This window comes from Carcharodon carcharias, chromosome 1 (genome assembly GCF_017639515.1).
Source record: "Carcharodon carcharias isolate sCarCar2 chromosome 1, sCarCar2.pri, whole genome shotgun sequence".
NCBI lineage: Eukaryota > Metazoa > Chordata > Chondrichthyes > Lamniformes > Lamnidae > Carcharodon > Carcharodon carcharias.
In genome coordinates, this window is record NC_054467.1 from 235,522,593 (window position 1) to 235,538,144 (window position 15,552).

Below are 15,552 nucleotides of genomic sequence, written 5' to 3' on the forward strand. Positions count from 1 at the left end.
ATGAACAGAGCTGCATAAATCTAAAATTTCTTTTCCTGCACTCTATTAGTTCATTCACAACCATATTTTCTCTCTGTAGCTTAAAACCAACAGCTATTTTTTCCTATCTTTGTACTTCCATTTCACTGATTGTACATGAATAACAAACCAGTCCTTAGCCTAGTCTACTAGTACCTTCTTGCCACTCTGCAATTCTCAGTTTCCTTTGATGCAGCCAGTTAGCAAATCCACTTCAGTAAATGCTCATTTATTCTGAGATTGTGTTCATTTAATAAACCTGCATCTATGTGGTAAAAGACTTTTGATAAATGGAGTCCACTGCATTCTCTACAAGCTTAGATACCTCCTGAAAGCATGATCTTTCCATTGCCCTAATAATTTCATATTCCTAGGCCTTTCACAATGCACATGCAGATAGTTTGTAACCTCTGTCTTATTGGCCTACAATTTCCAGAAGTTTCTCCTCCCTTCTAATAACCAGTGTTAATGTTGCTTTTTTTTATTCCTCATAACTTCCACTTTTAATGATTTCCTGTAAAAACATTTGCCACTTCCTTAATTCCCTTTGTATGTAAGTAATACAGCCTTGGGGGTGCTCAGCATTTAAATGCTTTCAATATTCTTGTAAAAATACTTTCCCATCAGTAAGTACTCCTGTTTTAAAATCTTTAATTTCCTGGAATATCAATCCATGCTCCTGGGGCAGAATTTTGCCATCAGCGAGCAGGTGGCAGGGCCCGCTTGCCAATGCATAAAATGACGCGGGATGACGACGGGTGGAACCCCTGACGTCACCCGGCCCCATTTAAATTTTCAGGAAGGCGGGCCCGCAGCTGATTATGCTGTGGGCCCGCCGACCTGTCAATGGCCAATTGAGGCGATTGACAGTATCATTTAAACAATTAAAGGACCTGCCCATCCAACCTTAAGGTTGGCAGGCAGGCCAGGAGCCCCGGCGGCAAATAGAGGAAACATGAAACCTCATCCACAAGTCGGATGAGGTTTCATGCAGGGTGTTAAAAATTTTAATAAAGTTATTCTGTAAATTATGAACATGTCCCATCTCATGTGGGGGACATGTTAGGGAATTTTTTTTTCTATTTTTAATATTTTTCAAAGTGGAAGCGATCTCCCTGAGGCTGCACTTAGCCTCAGGGAGATGTGCGCTCTTTCGTGCGCATGCACAAGAGCGCACTCTCGCTTTTAGGGAATCCCTCCCACCCGCACAGGAAGTGCACAGCGCTTCCCGCCGGACAGGCCTTAATTGGCCCGCCCACGGAAAATGGCGGCACGGCCTGCTTTGCTGGCGGGGATCAGCTCCCCGCCCGCCCAACAGGCAGAAAATTCTGGCCCTGGGGAAGTGTCGCCAATGGCTTTCAAAGACCCTAATACTTCCTTGACATTCATATGCACTAGATGTATTTATTAGATAACTAGTATTTTCTTTTATTGTTATTGAAATCTTTATCTACATTTGTTGACAGTGAAAACCAAAGCACCTTTTGAACCTGAATCCCGAAGTTCAAGCTGGTATCTATCAGGACCCAAGTACAGATAAGTCAACACTGGGAAACAGGAGCTTCTTGTACCTTTCACTTTCACATAACCACGATGTTGCAACTTGAAACACCTATAATCATCCCACAGGTTAGCCCATTGCTCAGGATGGTGAAGATGGCATTTTAAATCCCCTAGGTGGGTCTGCCAACATCACAATATAAGCTGGGATAAAAAAAATGGCACAATTACTTCCAAAATACCTCATGTCCCTTGTGCTGTCCTCCAGCAAATCAGGGATGAAAACAATGAACAAATTGGGTGGCCATGTAGGATTTTGTTTTCTTCAGAGGAAAGATTCTTGCAGTGATTCTCCCTCTATCTTTGCATAGATCTTGGAACTGGAGTAATATTCTGGATAAGTCAAATGTTCATTCATGTATTCACATTCCGTCTTGTTCATCAGTGCAGAATCTTTACAAAAGTTGTCAAAAACAATGTTACTGGTTTCACAAAAAGCATTACAACATTCCACAATCTTAAAATATGTATAAACCAAATCCTTTATTAAGTTGCTTCAGAGGTTATGAATCTTTTACATCACAGAAAATGTCAATAAGCTATATGATTCCAATGAGTCACACAACCATTTGGGCAGATATGAGCTGGATCATTCCTCATTTCCTTTGCCTCCATCTCTAAATGTTTATTTGGATCAAGATACTGCATAATTAGGATAAAATTAGTGACAGTGCTAAACTGCAATATAACCTGTGTAATGAATTCACACTTCTAACGTAATTTGGAATGCCCGCCAAAAGTGTGTCACTGCAGTCAATCCTGCTTCAGTTTTACTTCAACATGAAGAAAGAGGCATCTGACTCATTCTGTCAAAAACAGATGATACAGTTCAACTGATGCTTCTATGTAATTATGCAGCCCCCAGTAAATTAGATATTAACCACTAATGAAATTAAATTAAAATACAGCAAATGATCCAAAATAGAGCTCAAGCCAAAATTCCTGTTCAATTTTGAGAATCCATGCCAATGAGAAATGTCTCTACAATCTGCTAAACCAAATCCAAAAACCACAATCCATTCATAAATACATATCAAAGCAAATCAGCCAGTTAATAAATGGTTCTAAAAAAACGGTGCTCCACAGGGTAAAAAGAGTGACTCTATAACTATTCCAATATTATGATTATTCATCAAAAAGTACTTAATTGGTTGTAAAATGAGATTTCCAGAGGTCATGAAAAGCTCCATTTGCTTTCATTCCTCAAGCTGAACAAACCCACAGTTGCACTTGTATATCAGTATCTTATGATAGGGAACTCAGTTCCCTACAAGTTACCTACAAAGATTCTGTAACCAATGTTCCCTCCCAGATGTGCAAAAAACAACAAAGGACTCGCACACTTAAACAAATCAACTGCACACAACAAAAAAAAAGCGCATACATTGTCCACAACTTCTGGGGAGGGAAAAAACATTTGAAAATGCTAAATGACTAAAAATATATAATACCATTTGTAAAGGACTTACTCACCAATGAGATTAGTGTTACATCAGTAATGGCCTATCTCCTATTTAAAACCCAACACAAAGCCTGTTCTGATGAAAGGTAATGAACCCGAAACATTACCTCTGTTTTTCTCCCCAGGGTTGCTGCCAGACCTGCTGAGTATTTCCAGCATTTTCTGTTTATCATTCATTCCATTATCTACAGTATTTTGTTTTTCCAGAATTACTTGGGGCTGTTTGACAACAGCTTTAAAGAAATTGCAGTGATCAAAGACTAAGGCAAATAACTCAAAATAATCCCTAAACCCCGTGTGAATTAACACTCATGACACCTCCACAGTGCCATTAAAGCAAAGGATAGCAATAATGAACATTAGCTGCCCACAGTTTATAAAGAGACTTGATTTAAAGTAAAACATAAGCCCTGTACAGATGACTACATCAGATGTCGAACTTTTTTGTAACTCAAAAATATAATTATGCCCAAGTTGCATTTTGAATATTTCCTACAAGCAGCCATTAATAATGGTGAGATTTTTAAAAAAAAGAATGTTGATGGACTGTTGTAATTAAATAAGGCCACAGAAAAAATGTCTTTACATATGTTATTCATGTAAAAAAGCTTGAAAGTATAGGCTGGTTTGCTAATGATAAGATATAAACATGCCACAATCATATGCTCTTGACAAAGATTAAAGTACAGGAACAGGGACCCCAAACGCCATTATATGCCCGGAAAGTACTCTTTACACCATAAGAAATTAACATTAAAGTGCTGAAATTATTATGCTGAATGATAAACTGGTATGTTGGCTAGACATAGCTGATTTAACGTAAAGAGAGGAATAATGTTCACAAGTGCAATTTTTGTTTTTCTTGGGAAACTTTCTCCATCTGTACAAATTTAACCACATCTACCTTTCATAAAGATAGGAAATATTTACTTTGGTATTTGGAAAAACAAAATTACATTGAACAGAAAGGAGGGGTAATCTATTGAATGCAACAGAATGATGTCGCTATGGAGTAAAATTGTGAAGTGGGAACTGTACAGCCGAGTTATTTACACAGATCAACTTCGAAGGGCAGCCAGCCGTGACTGCATCTCTTCAATATCTTCCTCTGCCTCACCCTCATCAGATGCAGCTGCAGCCCCTTCAACCTCTGGCTCTGGAAGAGCATCTGTGACTTTGCTGGGAGCTTTCCCAAGAGCACCTGCAAAAATAAATGTAGCAAAAGATGTCAATAGTTCGAGTTCTGATGAAAGGTCATTGACCAAAACATTAACTCTCCCTTTCCACAGATGCTGCTTGAGCCAATAAGCATTTCCAACATTTTCTGTTTTTATGTCAAAAAGCATGTACTAGCTAATCACTATTGTGTATTAAGAAATAGAAAGAGAGCAGGCAAGCTCATCCCTCTTTCCAATGGCGGACAGAATGCACTTCTGTAATCCCAGGGACCCAACAATTCAGCATTGTCAAGAGTTACTCAACTGACATATCAGCAGTCATTCCCAGGGTCAGCATCCTGCTCTGTCCTAAATGCTGAACGCGAGCTCTCAGGGATACTAATAAATTCCATAAAATTTATATCCAAATCCCAATTACATATGGACTTCTCACTGATGGCATCTCAACAACCAATGACAATCAGATGTAAAATGTTGGGTCACAACCAGGCAGCTCCACAGGAAATACATAGTCAGATTTTTTAAACTTTGATCCTTAATATATTAACTATACGACAGACAGGGATATCCTACTTGAAGGTTCTCTCCCTCCATACTAACTTGACCTGTCAAATTGCCTCCGCCCATTAAATGGCAATTTCTATTATAAATACTGTTAATAACAAAGGGATGCAGACTGTGGAAACTTGTTCCCTTTTCCAATTCACATCCCAAAAATTTACTAGCGGAAATAACTCATTTCTGGGAATGACATTTTTTTAAAAATTGAAGAGATTCTGTGTTACTAAAGATTTTAAACATACGCAGTGGCTTTAGTTTACCTGCAGTAACCTCAAAAAGTATCTTATCGATTTCCATCTCTGCTGCTTCTTCCATTTCTTCCTCATCTTCCATACTTTCAAAAGTATCCTCTAGCATCTCCTCAATAATCCCTGCCTGACAATATAAAACAGTGTACATTATGGAAAAGTATTTTATTTACCCCATTATGTACAATACTACTAACATCATTGCCTTGTCACATATTCACAGAATGAGAAAGAAATACAAGTTATTTAACTAATCTATGAAATAATCTGAAATAGCAATAAGCACGAGACTGATAAAGGTGCAAGAAACCCATTAATTGCTTTCAGTTCTTATAAATCATCAACAACTGAAATATTTAATCTTTTCTCTCCAAAGATGCTGACTGATCTGCTCAGTCTTTAAAGCATTTACATACCGATTAAGATTTCTAGTAGTTCTTCACTTTTTGTTTAATTCAGTAAATTGATCCACTGAGCAGCTGTGCCAAATAAACCAGCTTTAATCTGCATTCTTTGTTGAATTGGTTAATCTCAGGAGAGCAACAAGACACTATATACAGCCTTAGCAATTTATGTATACCTGCTCCAATCTAGTATATTGCACCCACTGATAATGATGCTGCATCCTCTATATTGGGGTTGCTAAACCCCTGCTGAGGGTGTCACTGTAAGAGACACAAGATCACTCCCTCAATGGTCGAATAATCCTTTAGGAGGGGAAAACACTAGCAAGAAGATACTGAAGCAATCCAGTGCAGCAAGAGATTATGCAGACCGTTAGGTCACAGGTTTGATTTCAGCATGAGGCAGTAGAATAGGCCTCATCTCCCACAGTTCTCTGGAAGATACTGATGATCATTATCTTCTGATTCCTAGTGGAGTCACACAAGTCTGATAATCAGGATTAGTCCTAATACATATTCCTTCTAAAAGGAACGGGTCAGTATTTTTATGACAAGAATCAGGCAGCATATCCGATATACACAATTGTACAGCACTGTAACTCTAAAGGCTGGAGCCTGGTTTCTGTCTCACCTTCATCATTTCTTTGGACAGATCTCTCATGGTGGCTTGAATTTCAGGGATTTTTACTAAATTCTGCATGGCTTTCATCACCTCTGTGCTCTTCTCTAAGGAACCAGTGACTCTTGCTATGGCTGTGAAGAGAAGGGCGGGATAAAGAATTGAAAACTGAAGGCAGGAGCAACCTACTATAATTTTATGATCATTTCATGATGACTTCAAAAAGTTGCAGGGCTCCAATATTTTGAGCACAAAATCTCCAACAATAGCAATCACTGTAGTCCAATCTACATATAAATGATTTAAATGAACATTGGGCCCAAACGTAGTAGCTCATAAAATAAATTTAACAGCAAAGGAGTCAAAACTGTGTTTGGAGAAATTTGGCTCAGTTCATTTCAGTAAAGGAACTTGTAATGATCCTGAAGGGCAGTTATGTGGAAAATGGAGTTGTGCCTCTCATATTAGGAGAATGAGGAGCTGGAGGTTGGGTAGGGGTGGTGCAAGAAAGCTGGGCTTGTAAGACAAAACTGAAGGAAGAGAGGCAGAAAGTAAAGCTCTGTTGTACCTTGTACCTTTGTCACCAATTGTTAAATATGTTGTGTTCTATATAGATAACTGTGAATAGACTCATATCTGGGGGAAAAAAAATGAAGATGCTCTTTTCCAAATGTTACATGGGTCATCTTATACCTCAAAAATAGTTTTGCATTTTTATATATTTTGTCGCCATCCAAATACAGATGTGTACAGTTATATACCTTGTTAGAAATGGGATACAATTTACACGTTGAATCTTAAGAGCTCTAGGTGGCAAATGTGAAATGATGCACAGACCTTCTGTATGCTGCGCTCCAGGCCCTTACATGCATTTCTACCGGATACCAAAGGCATGCGCCTCTGGGAAATGTGATCTTTTTTTACATTAAAAAGCATTTGCTCTAGGTAAATATTTTTTGAAGAAGAAATTTTAAGCAATAACTGTGATATTTGGGTTTAACCACAATAAACTGACCAGGTTACTACTTCTCTAAAACCTACTTGAATGGTTACTCTGTCCTTCACTAAGACACTGCCTCCTCACCCCAGCACATCTCCAGTTCCGAGGCATTCCTTCCCCCAGTTGAAAGGGGAATCAGCCCTCTAGTGCCTAGTTCACAGAGACACTAATTATCTTTGATGCTCTTCTCACTGCTTTTTTTTAGCTACAACTTCTATATAATGTCATGCTTCTGTCAATGAGTGGACAAGAATAGCTCATCTGTTGTGAAACCAGGTAACACCCATTTGTAATCCACAGCATAGAGTATGCTCCCCAGAGCAAAACAACGTACATCAGATATAAGCTGCTGTCAGTTAGATCACCAGGGAGCACTATGTGGGCAATTAGGAAAATTTGGCTGACAGAATTGCTTAAAATTAAAATTATATTCAGTGGGGAAGAGAAATTATATATTTTTTTTAAAATACCATCAACAACTTCTTACAAAACATTCCAGGCTTTCATTTTGGGGCTAATTTGAAACCATTTTGGGTGGTACTTGGATGTGAGTAGCAATTCTAAAGCAACTTGCTCTATGTTTATAAACAGTTAAGACTATGTTACGATTCTGCTTACAGTTTTTCAGTGCTTTATGATTTATTCATTGAAATTCTGAAGTAGTTTTTTCTCTTATAAAATGAGCTGCAATAATATTTTGGAGAAAATTGTAAAATATTTTGTTATTCTTGAGTATCCCATTAAATAGAAAATACTATTGTTAAAGCATTAAGACTAAAAAATGTATTTAAACCCTGCATTCCTGGACTTTTTAAATTAATTCACAGGATGTGGGCATCTTTAGCTAGGCCAGCATTTATTGCCCATCGCCAACTGTCCTTGAGATACTGGTGGTGAGCCACCTTCTTGAACTGCTGCAGTCCATGAGGTGTAGGTACAGTGCTGTTAGGGAGAGATTTCCAGGATTTTGACTGAATGACAGTGAGCGAACAGCAATATAGTTCCAAGTTAGGAAAGTGTGGGGCTTGGAGGGGAACTTGCAGGTGGTGGTGTTCCCATGTGTCTGCTGCCCTAGGTGATAGAGGTTGCACATTTAGAACGTATTGGCGAAGGAGCCTTGGTGAGTTGCTGCATTGCATCTTGTTGACAGTACACAATGCTGCCACTTTGCGATGGTGTTGGAGGGCATGAATGTTTAAGATGGTAGATGGGGTGCCAATCAAGTAGGCTGCTTTGTCCTGGATGGTGTCAAGCTTCTTGAGATGTTGGAGCTCAAGTGGAGAGTATTCCATCACACTCCTGACTTGTGACTTGTAGAGGTTGTCAAACTTTGGTCAGTCAGGAGGGGGTTACTCGCTGCAGAATTCCTAGCCTCTGACCTGTTCTTGTAGCCACAGTATTTATATTGCTGTTCCAGTTCAGTTTCTGATCAATGGTAGCCCCCAGATGTTGATAGTGGGGGTTTCAACGAAGATAATGCTATTGAACATCAAGGGGAGATGGTTAAATTCTCTCTTGTTGGAGATGGTCATTGCCTGGCACGTTTGGCACGAATGTTACTTGCTGCTTATCAGTCCATGCCTGGGTATTGTCCAAGTCTTGCTGCATTTGGACACGGGACTGCTTCACTAACTGAAGAGTCGCGAATGGCGCTGAACAATGTGCAATCATCAGTGAATATCCCCACTTCTGACCTTAAGATGGAAGGAAGGTCATAGAAAAAACATACAAAATAGGAGCAGGAGTAGTTCATTCGGCCTTTCAAGACTGCTTCGCCATTCAACATGATCATGGCTGATCCTCTTCTCAACGCTGTGCTCCCATGCTCTCTCCATACCCCTTGACAACTTGAGTCCAGAAATCTATTTCCTTCTTAAATATATTCACTGAGTTAAGCCTCCACAGCACTCTGTGGTAGAGAATTCCACAGGTCCACTACCCTCTGAGTGATGAAGTTTCTCCTCATCTCAGTCCTAAATTGACTACATCATATCCTGAGGCTGTGACCCCTTGTTCTAGACACCTCATCCAGAGGAAACATCATTTCTGCATCCAGTCTGTCCAACCCTGTCAGAATTTTACATGTTTCAATGAGATCTCCTCTTTCTTCTAAACTCCACTGAATACAGGCCTAGTCAACCCAATTTTTCCTCATACAACAATCCTGCCCTCCCAGGAATCAGTCTGGTGATCCCTCTATGCCAAGTATTTCCTTTCTTAGGTAAGGAGACCAAAACGGCACACAATACTCCAGGTGTGGTCTCACCAAGGCCCTGCACAGCTGCAGTAAGGCATCCATGCTCCTATACACAAGTCCTCTCACAATGAAGGCCAACATACCATCTGCCTTCTTGACTGCACCTGCATGCTTGCTTTCAATGACTGGTGCACAATGATACCCAGGTCCCTTTGTACATCGACATTTCTCAATCTATCACCATTTAAGCCTTCTATTCCTCCTACTGAAGTGGATAACCACACTTTTCCAAGTTATACCATCTGACATGTATTTTCCTACTCATTCAACTTGTCTAAATCGCCTTGAACCCTCTGAACACCTTCCTCATCGCTCACATTCCCACCAAGGTTCATGTTATCAGCAAACTTGGAAATATCACATTTGGTTCCCTCATCCAAATCATTGGTATGAATTGTGAATAGCTGGGGCCCAAGCACTGATCCCTGTGGTACCCCAATAGTCATGCCTGCCACTCCGAAAAAGACCCATTTATTCCTACTCTCTATTTCCTGTCTGATAAAGAGCTGAAGGATGGTTGGGCCTAGGATGAGACCCTGAGGAACTCCTGCAGTGATGTCTTGGGACTGAGATGATTGACCTCCAACAACCACAACCATCTTCCTGTGTTAGGGATGACTCCAACCATGGAAGAACTTTCCCGCTGATTCTCATTGACTGTAGTTTTGCAAGGGCTTCTTTATGCCACGCTCAGTAAAATGCTGCCTTCATGTCACTCTCACCTCCCTCTGGAGTTGAGCTCTTTTGTTCACGTTTGACTTCGATTTCTTTCAGCAAATCACAAAGTAACAGCTCATCTAATTTATATAAAAATCCAATCTAAGCTTTTCGTCTTACACTGCCCAAGACAAACAGAAGTGATGTCCTTCTATGCCCCATTTTATTCATGACCGGTTTGGCGCAACATGAATTGGCCAAATGTTTGGGTGAGTTGTTACAACTAGTTTTGACCACGTTTTCCACATACATGGTGAAGGACTCCTTCATATTTGCGAAGGCCATACAGGACTTACATATAGATAACAATACTGCGTCCATGTGCTCATTTGACATTGCTAGCTTATTCACCAATGTTCCACTTAAGAAAGTCTTAGATCTTAGCACTGCAGCACTATATCATGGCGATCTAGATCCACCACCATTGAACTTATGAACTCAGCAACTTGCACTTGAATTCAGTTTTAATGACACCATGTATGCCCAAATAAAGAGTGTTGCCATGGGATCCCCTCTAGGCCCAGCTCTCGCAAACGTCCTTGCTGGGTTCCATGAGAAACATGTCTTCGATGGAATGACACCTAACTTCCTAGCCTTCGCATATTTCCGATATGTGGATGATACATTTGCTATAATTAAATCTGCAGCTGTAACAATTTCCTTACATGTCTTAATGGGTTCCATCCTGTACTCAAATTCACCTACAAAATAGAGCAGTCAAATAACTCCCTTTCTTTGACGTACTAGTTGAGAAATCTGCCAGGGGATTCTCTAGCATGGTCTACAGCAAGCTTACTTCACTGGTCAATATATACGTTGGGATTCTTACAGTTCCAAACGCTATAAGATTGGTCTTATCGGCAACATTGTAAATAGGGTCCAAGCCATTTGCACACCATGCAAGCTTGATGCTGAAATCGGACACAGCAAAAGCATCCTGCAGGGTAATGGCAACCCTGATCAAATCATTTTGCACTGTATATCATGCAAACTCATGAACAGCCCCAAGGCCATCACTTTCGGCCCTAAAAAGTGCTCAGTCTACCTCAGATTACCCTGGAAGGGAATGGTATCTCAAAAGTTTGAGCAACAGGTGAAGCTAGCTGTTTCATACTGCTACAATGCAGAAGCAACACAAGTGGTAATCACCACTAACAGGATGCTGCCGTCAAGCCAAAAAATGTTCTAAAAACAAAAAAACTGCGGATGCTGGAAATCCAAAACAAAAACAGAATTACCTGGTCCGGCAGCATCGGCGGAGAAGAAAAGAGTCGACGTTTCGAGTCCTCATGACCCTTCGACAGAACTTCATGTTCTGCCTATCACACAAATGAGTAATATGATATATGAATTTCATTGCTAGTGTGATGCTAGGTATGTAGGCTGTATGTCCCAAAGGCTGGTGGATCGTATCAAACAGCATATCCCAGCTGCTGTTCGCAACGGGCAGGGTACAGACTGTGCCCAACCAGCCCGTGCTTGCAAAACTCAAAACACAGTATCCAACATTACACGTGATTCCGCGATTGAGAATTATTTAGCAAATGTTGTCCAATGTGCTAAGAATTACACTGACGAATGATTTAAGATTAATAGTCGGATTCACAATGTGGCGCATGCGTGTACTGGAAGCTACATATATTAATATACAGAGCCCTGTTCTTTACAGACAGAAAGAACATGTATGTACATTGCACCTGTTTCAGCTAAGTCAATAAGTGACAGCCATTCGCTGACTCATTCCTCAGGGCAATGCCTTGACCAATTAGGGTCAAGCTGCCTGGTTTAAATTTCAAACAATGCTTGGCAGTTAACTGTCAGTCACCATCAGCGGTTCATTCTCGATGGCAACACCACTTGCCAACCAATCAGTACTCTCTTCACACACAGTATAAATTGTTGTTTTCCCCTTCTATTGGTATTTTTGCGAGTGTCCTGATGAGTGCAAGAAAAGCTTAGACGTGTCTCTTTTTTCAGCAATACTTAAGATCTGTACTACCAAACAACTAAAAATCCAGCCATTACAAGAAATTGAACTGGTATTGCTCATATAACCTTTATGATATTCACTAATGACCCAAGTCCCACTATGATACAGAATTAAAAGCATCTGTCTAAACTAGCATGAATCAGACAAGTACCTGTTCACAAAGAGTGTGCACATTAGAGCCACAAGGCTTTCAAATCCAAAACTGAAGCATAACCTCCCTACTTTTTTATTTCAAATCCAAAAGGACCTTTCAAATTTTACCTATTTTGGTTTAAAAATTTACCTGATCTGCAATTAAAATGAAAGCCAGTTAAATCTGCCCCTGTACTCTAAAGGCTTGAAAGAATCATGCTCTTCATTATAACTTAACTGTTTAGAGTTTGGTTATCATTTCAGAAAAAGCACAAACTTAAAACAAGGCTGTCTTTAATATTTTCATTACACTTTGAGACTTCAATTAAGATTACTGTCTCCTGGTAGTTCCATCCTTTTAATTTTAGAATGCTTAGAGGCCTTGATTTGGAAACCAGGGCAAAATTATAACCAGCAAGTAAAACCTTAAATGATAACTTCAAAGTACTCAGGCAAGTTTGTTTGAATGGGGTGAACTACAGTTAATTTTAGAATATTACAATAAATACCAAAACAAAATGTAAAAATTAAGTTATTTGAGAATTTAACAGTTAATATCCAATCCATCGTAGGCCGAATAACAAGTGAGTCTTGCCAGTTTTAAACCAGCTCTTGCCTTGAATACGAACATACGAAGCTACTGACAAGTAGTAGTAGGCCATTTGGCCCCTCTAGCCTGCTCCGCCATTTAATAAGATCATGGCTGATCTGATAGTAACCTAAAATCTGCATCCTGCCTACCCCCGATATCCTATCACCCCCTAGCTTATCAAGAATCTATCCACCTCTGCCTTAAAAATATTCAAAGACTCTGCTTCAACCACCTTTTCAGGTAGAGAGTTCCAAAGACTCACTACCCTCAAAGAAAAAAATTCACCTCATCTCCGTTCTAAGTGGGCGACCCCTAGTTCTAGATTCTCCCACAAAAGGAAACATCCTCTCCATATCCACTCTGTCAAGACCCTGCAGGATCTTATATGTTTCAATCAAGTTGCCTCTTACTCTTCTAAGCTCCAGCAGATACAAGCCTAGCCTGTCCAGCCTTTCCTCATAAGACAACCCACCATTCCAGGTATTAGTCTTGTAAAAATTCTCTGAATTGCTTCCAAAGCATTTATATCCTTCCTTAAATAAGGTGACCAATATTGCACACAGTACTCCAGATGTAATCTCACTAGTGCTCTCTAGAACTGAAGCATAACCTCTCTACTTTTGTAATCAATTGTCCTCACAATAAATGATAACAATTTATTAGCTTTCCAAATTACTTGCTGTACTTGCATACTAGCCTTTTGCAATTCATGTACTAAGACACCCAGATCGCTTTGCATTTCAGAGTTCTGAAATCTCTCACCATTTAGATATGTTTCTCTTTTATTCTTGCTGCCAAAATGGACAATTTTACATTTTCTCACATTATACTCCATTTGTCAGATCTTTGCCCACTCAATTAACCTATCTATATCTTTTTGTAGCCTCCTCATGTCCTCTTCACAACTTACTGTCCTCCCCATCTTTGTGTCATCAGCAAATTTGGCAGCCATCCCATCCATCCCTTAATCCAAGTCATTTATATAAATTGTAAACAGTTGTGGTCCCAGTACAGATCCCTGTGGCACACCACTCATTACATCTTGCCAACCTGAAAAAAGACCCATTTATGAGTACTCTCTGCTTCATGTCAGCCAGCTAATCTTCTATCCATGCCAATATGTTACCCCCTATACCACGAGCCTTTATTTTCCACAATAACCTTTGATGCAGCACTTTATCAAATGCTTTCTGGAAGTCCAAGTACAGCACATCCACCGGTTCCCTTTTATCCACAGCACATGTTACTTCCTCAAAGAACACTAATAAGTTAGTTAAACATTATTTCTCTTGCACAAAACCTGGCTCCACAGGAGCAATGATAAGAATTTCAACAGCCAGTTATGGTATTTTGCTGAAATCCCGGGACCAATACCAACTACTTACCTAATTGGTTCTTCATGCTCATAAGGACGGAGTTCATTTGGGCTTTTGATGCATACAGCTTGCTGACGGCCTTTCTTGATCGCACAATTTCTTTAGCTAATATAGTGCACACATCCTTTTGGCCTTTTTTTGCAGCATCTTTCACTGATCTCTTGACTTTTTCCTCTTCTCTTTGAATATCTAACAAAGCAATAGGGAAGAATTTTTGAAAAACGAGCATTAAGAACATGCACTTATAAAGCGCTTTATTTATTTATTTAATGCCTTATCACATTTCTCAGGACACCTCAACAGGTTTCACAAAATTACTTTGAAGTGCAGTTGTGGGGTGAGGTGAACCTGGCAGGCATTTTGTACATAAGATCCCATTATCAGCAGAGAGATGAATATATAGGAAATAGGAACAGGAGAAAGCCACTCAAGCCTGCACCACCATTCAGCTAGATCATGGCTGATCTGCTACCTCAAAGCTATTTTCCCACACAATCCACATATCCCTTGACATCTTTAATATCTAAAAATCTATAAATCTCTGTCTTGAAGATACTTAATAACTGAGCCTCTACAGCCCCCTGGGGTAAAGAAGTCCAAAGATTCATCACCCTCTGAGTGAAAAGATAACTCATCATCTCAGTCCTAAATGGCCTAGCCCTTATTCCGAGACTCTGGCCCTTGGTTCTAGATACCCCACCAAGGTGAAATATCTGCATCTACCCTGTCGAGCCCTGCAAACGTCTGCTTTTGATGATGTTCCTTGAAAGAGCAACGTTGGTCAGGACATCAGCAGAACTTGATGTTCTTCTTTCAATAACATGGAATTGTCAACATCCACCTGAACATACCAACGGGTTTCAAAAGCACTGCCGAGGAAGTAGCGTGCCCTCAGTGCTATACTGGATCACTAGCCTAGATTACAAACTAAAATCATGAAGACAGACTTAAACACATAACCTTCTGACTCAGGAAAATGCTAGCATGCCTAGAGCTTAGTCACTATCTAAAAAGCAACATAAAACTTGTAAAGTCTAATGAGAAAAAAATGTTTAATTTGTTGCTTTCAAAGAACTTGTAAAAGTCAACAGCAACAAGCACAGAAAGAATATGCAAAACTGGCCAAAAGGCACGAAGAAGCAACACGCCACCTCAGATTCTAACAGAGCATATCATGAATCCTACAAGTACACTTCTAACAAGGGTCACTGGGCAGCAATGAGGAATGAAAATCTTGTACAACTGCTTCCCTTTTGCTAACCAGGGGCTACGAGGTCCAACTGCATTACCCCTACCACCACCATGGCTGAGATTAGTTAACTCTGTGCAAGCTGGTAAATTAACCTTCTTAGTCTATATGGCATGCACATTATTATCTTCTTATTAAGTCTGCACCAGTTCTGAATTTGGACTGAGCAAGAAGCAAAGAATGGCTAAT

At 39.9% G+C, this 15,552-nt stretch overlaps 1 protein-coding gene across 2 annotated transcripts in view; it reads right to left on the reverse strand.

The window, feature by feature from the left end:
* Positions 1–2,042: 2,042 nt before the first annotated feature.
* The window catches only part of rnf103 (ring finger protein 103), a 106,159-nt gene continuing 92,649 nt past the window's right edge, over positions 2,043–15,552 (reverse strand). For both annotated transcript variants that reach the window (XM_041184164.1, XM_041184155.1), the window contains 4 exons: positions 14,124–14,303; positions 6,063–6,184; positions 5,040–5,154; positions 2,043–4,241 (listed from right to left, as the gene is read on the reverse strand). In XM_041184164.1, coding sequence (XP_041040098.1) covers positions 4,099–4,241; positions 5,040–5,154; positions 6,063–6,184; positions 14,124–14,303 — 560 coding nt within the window. In that variant the 3' untranslated portion in view covers positions 2,043–4,098. The remainder of the gene's footprint in view (positions 4,242–5,039; positions 5,155–6,062; positions 6,185–14,123; positions 14,304–15,552) is intronic.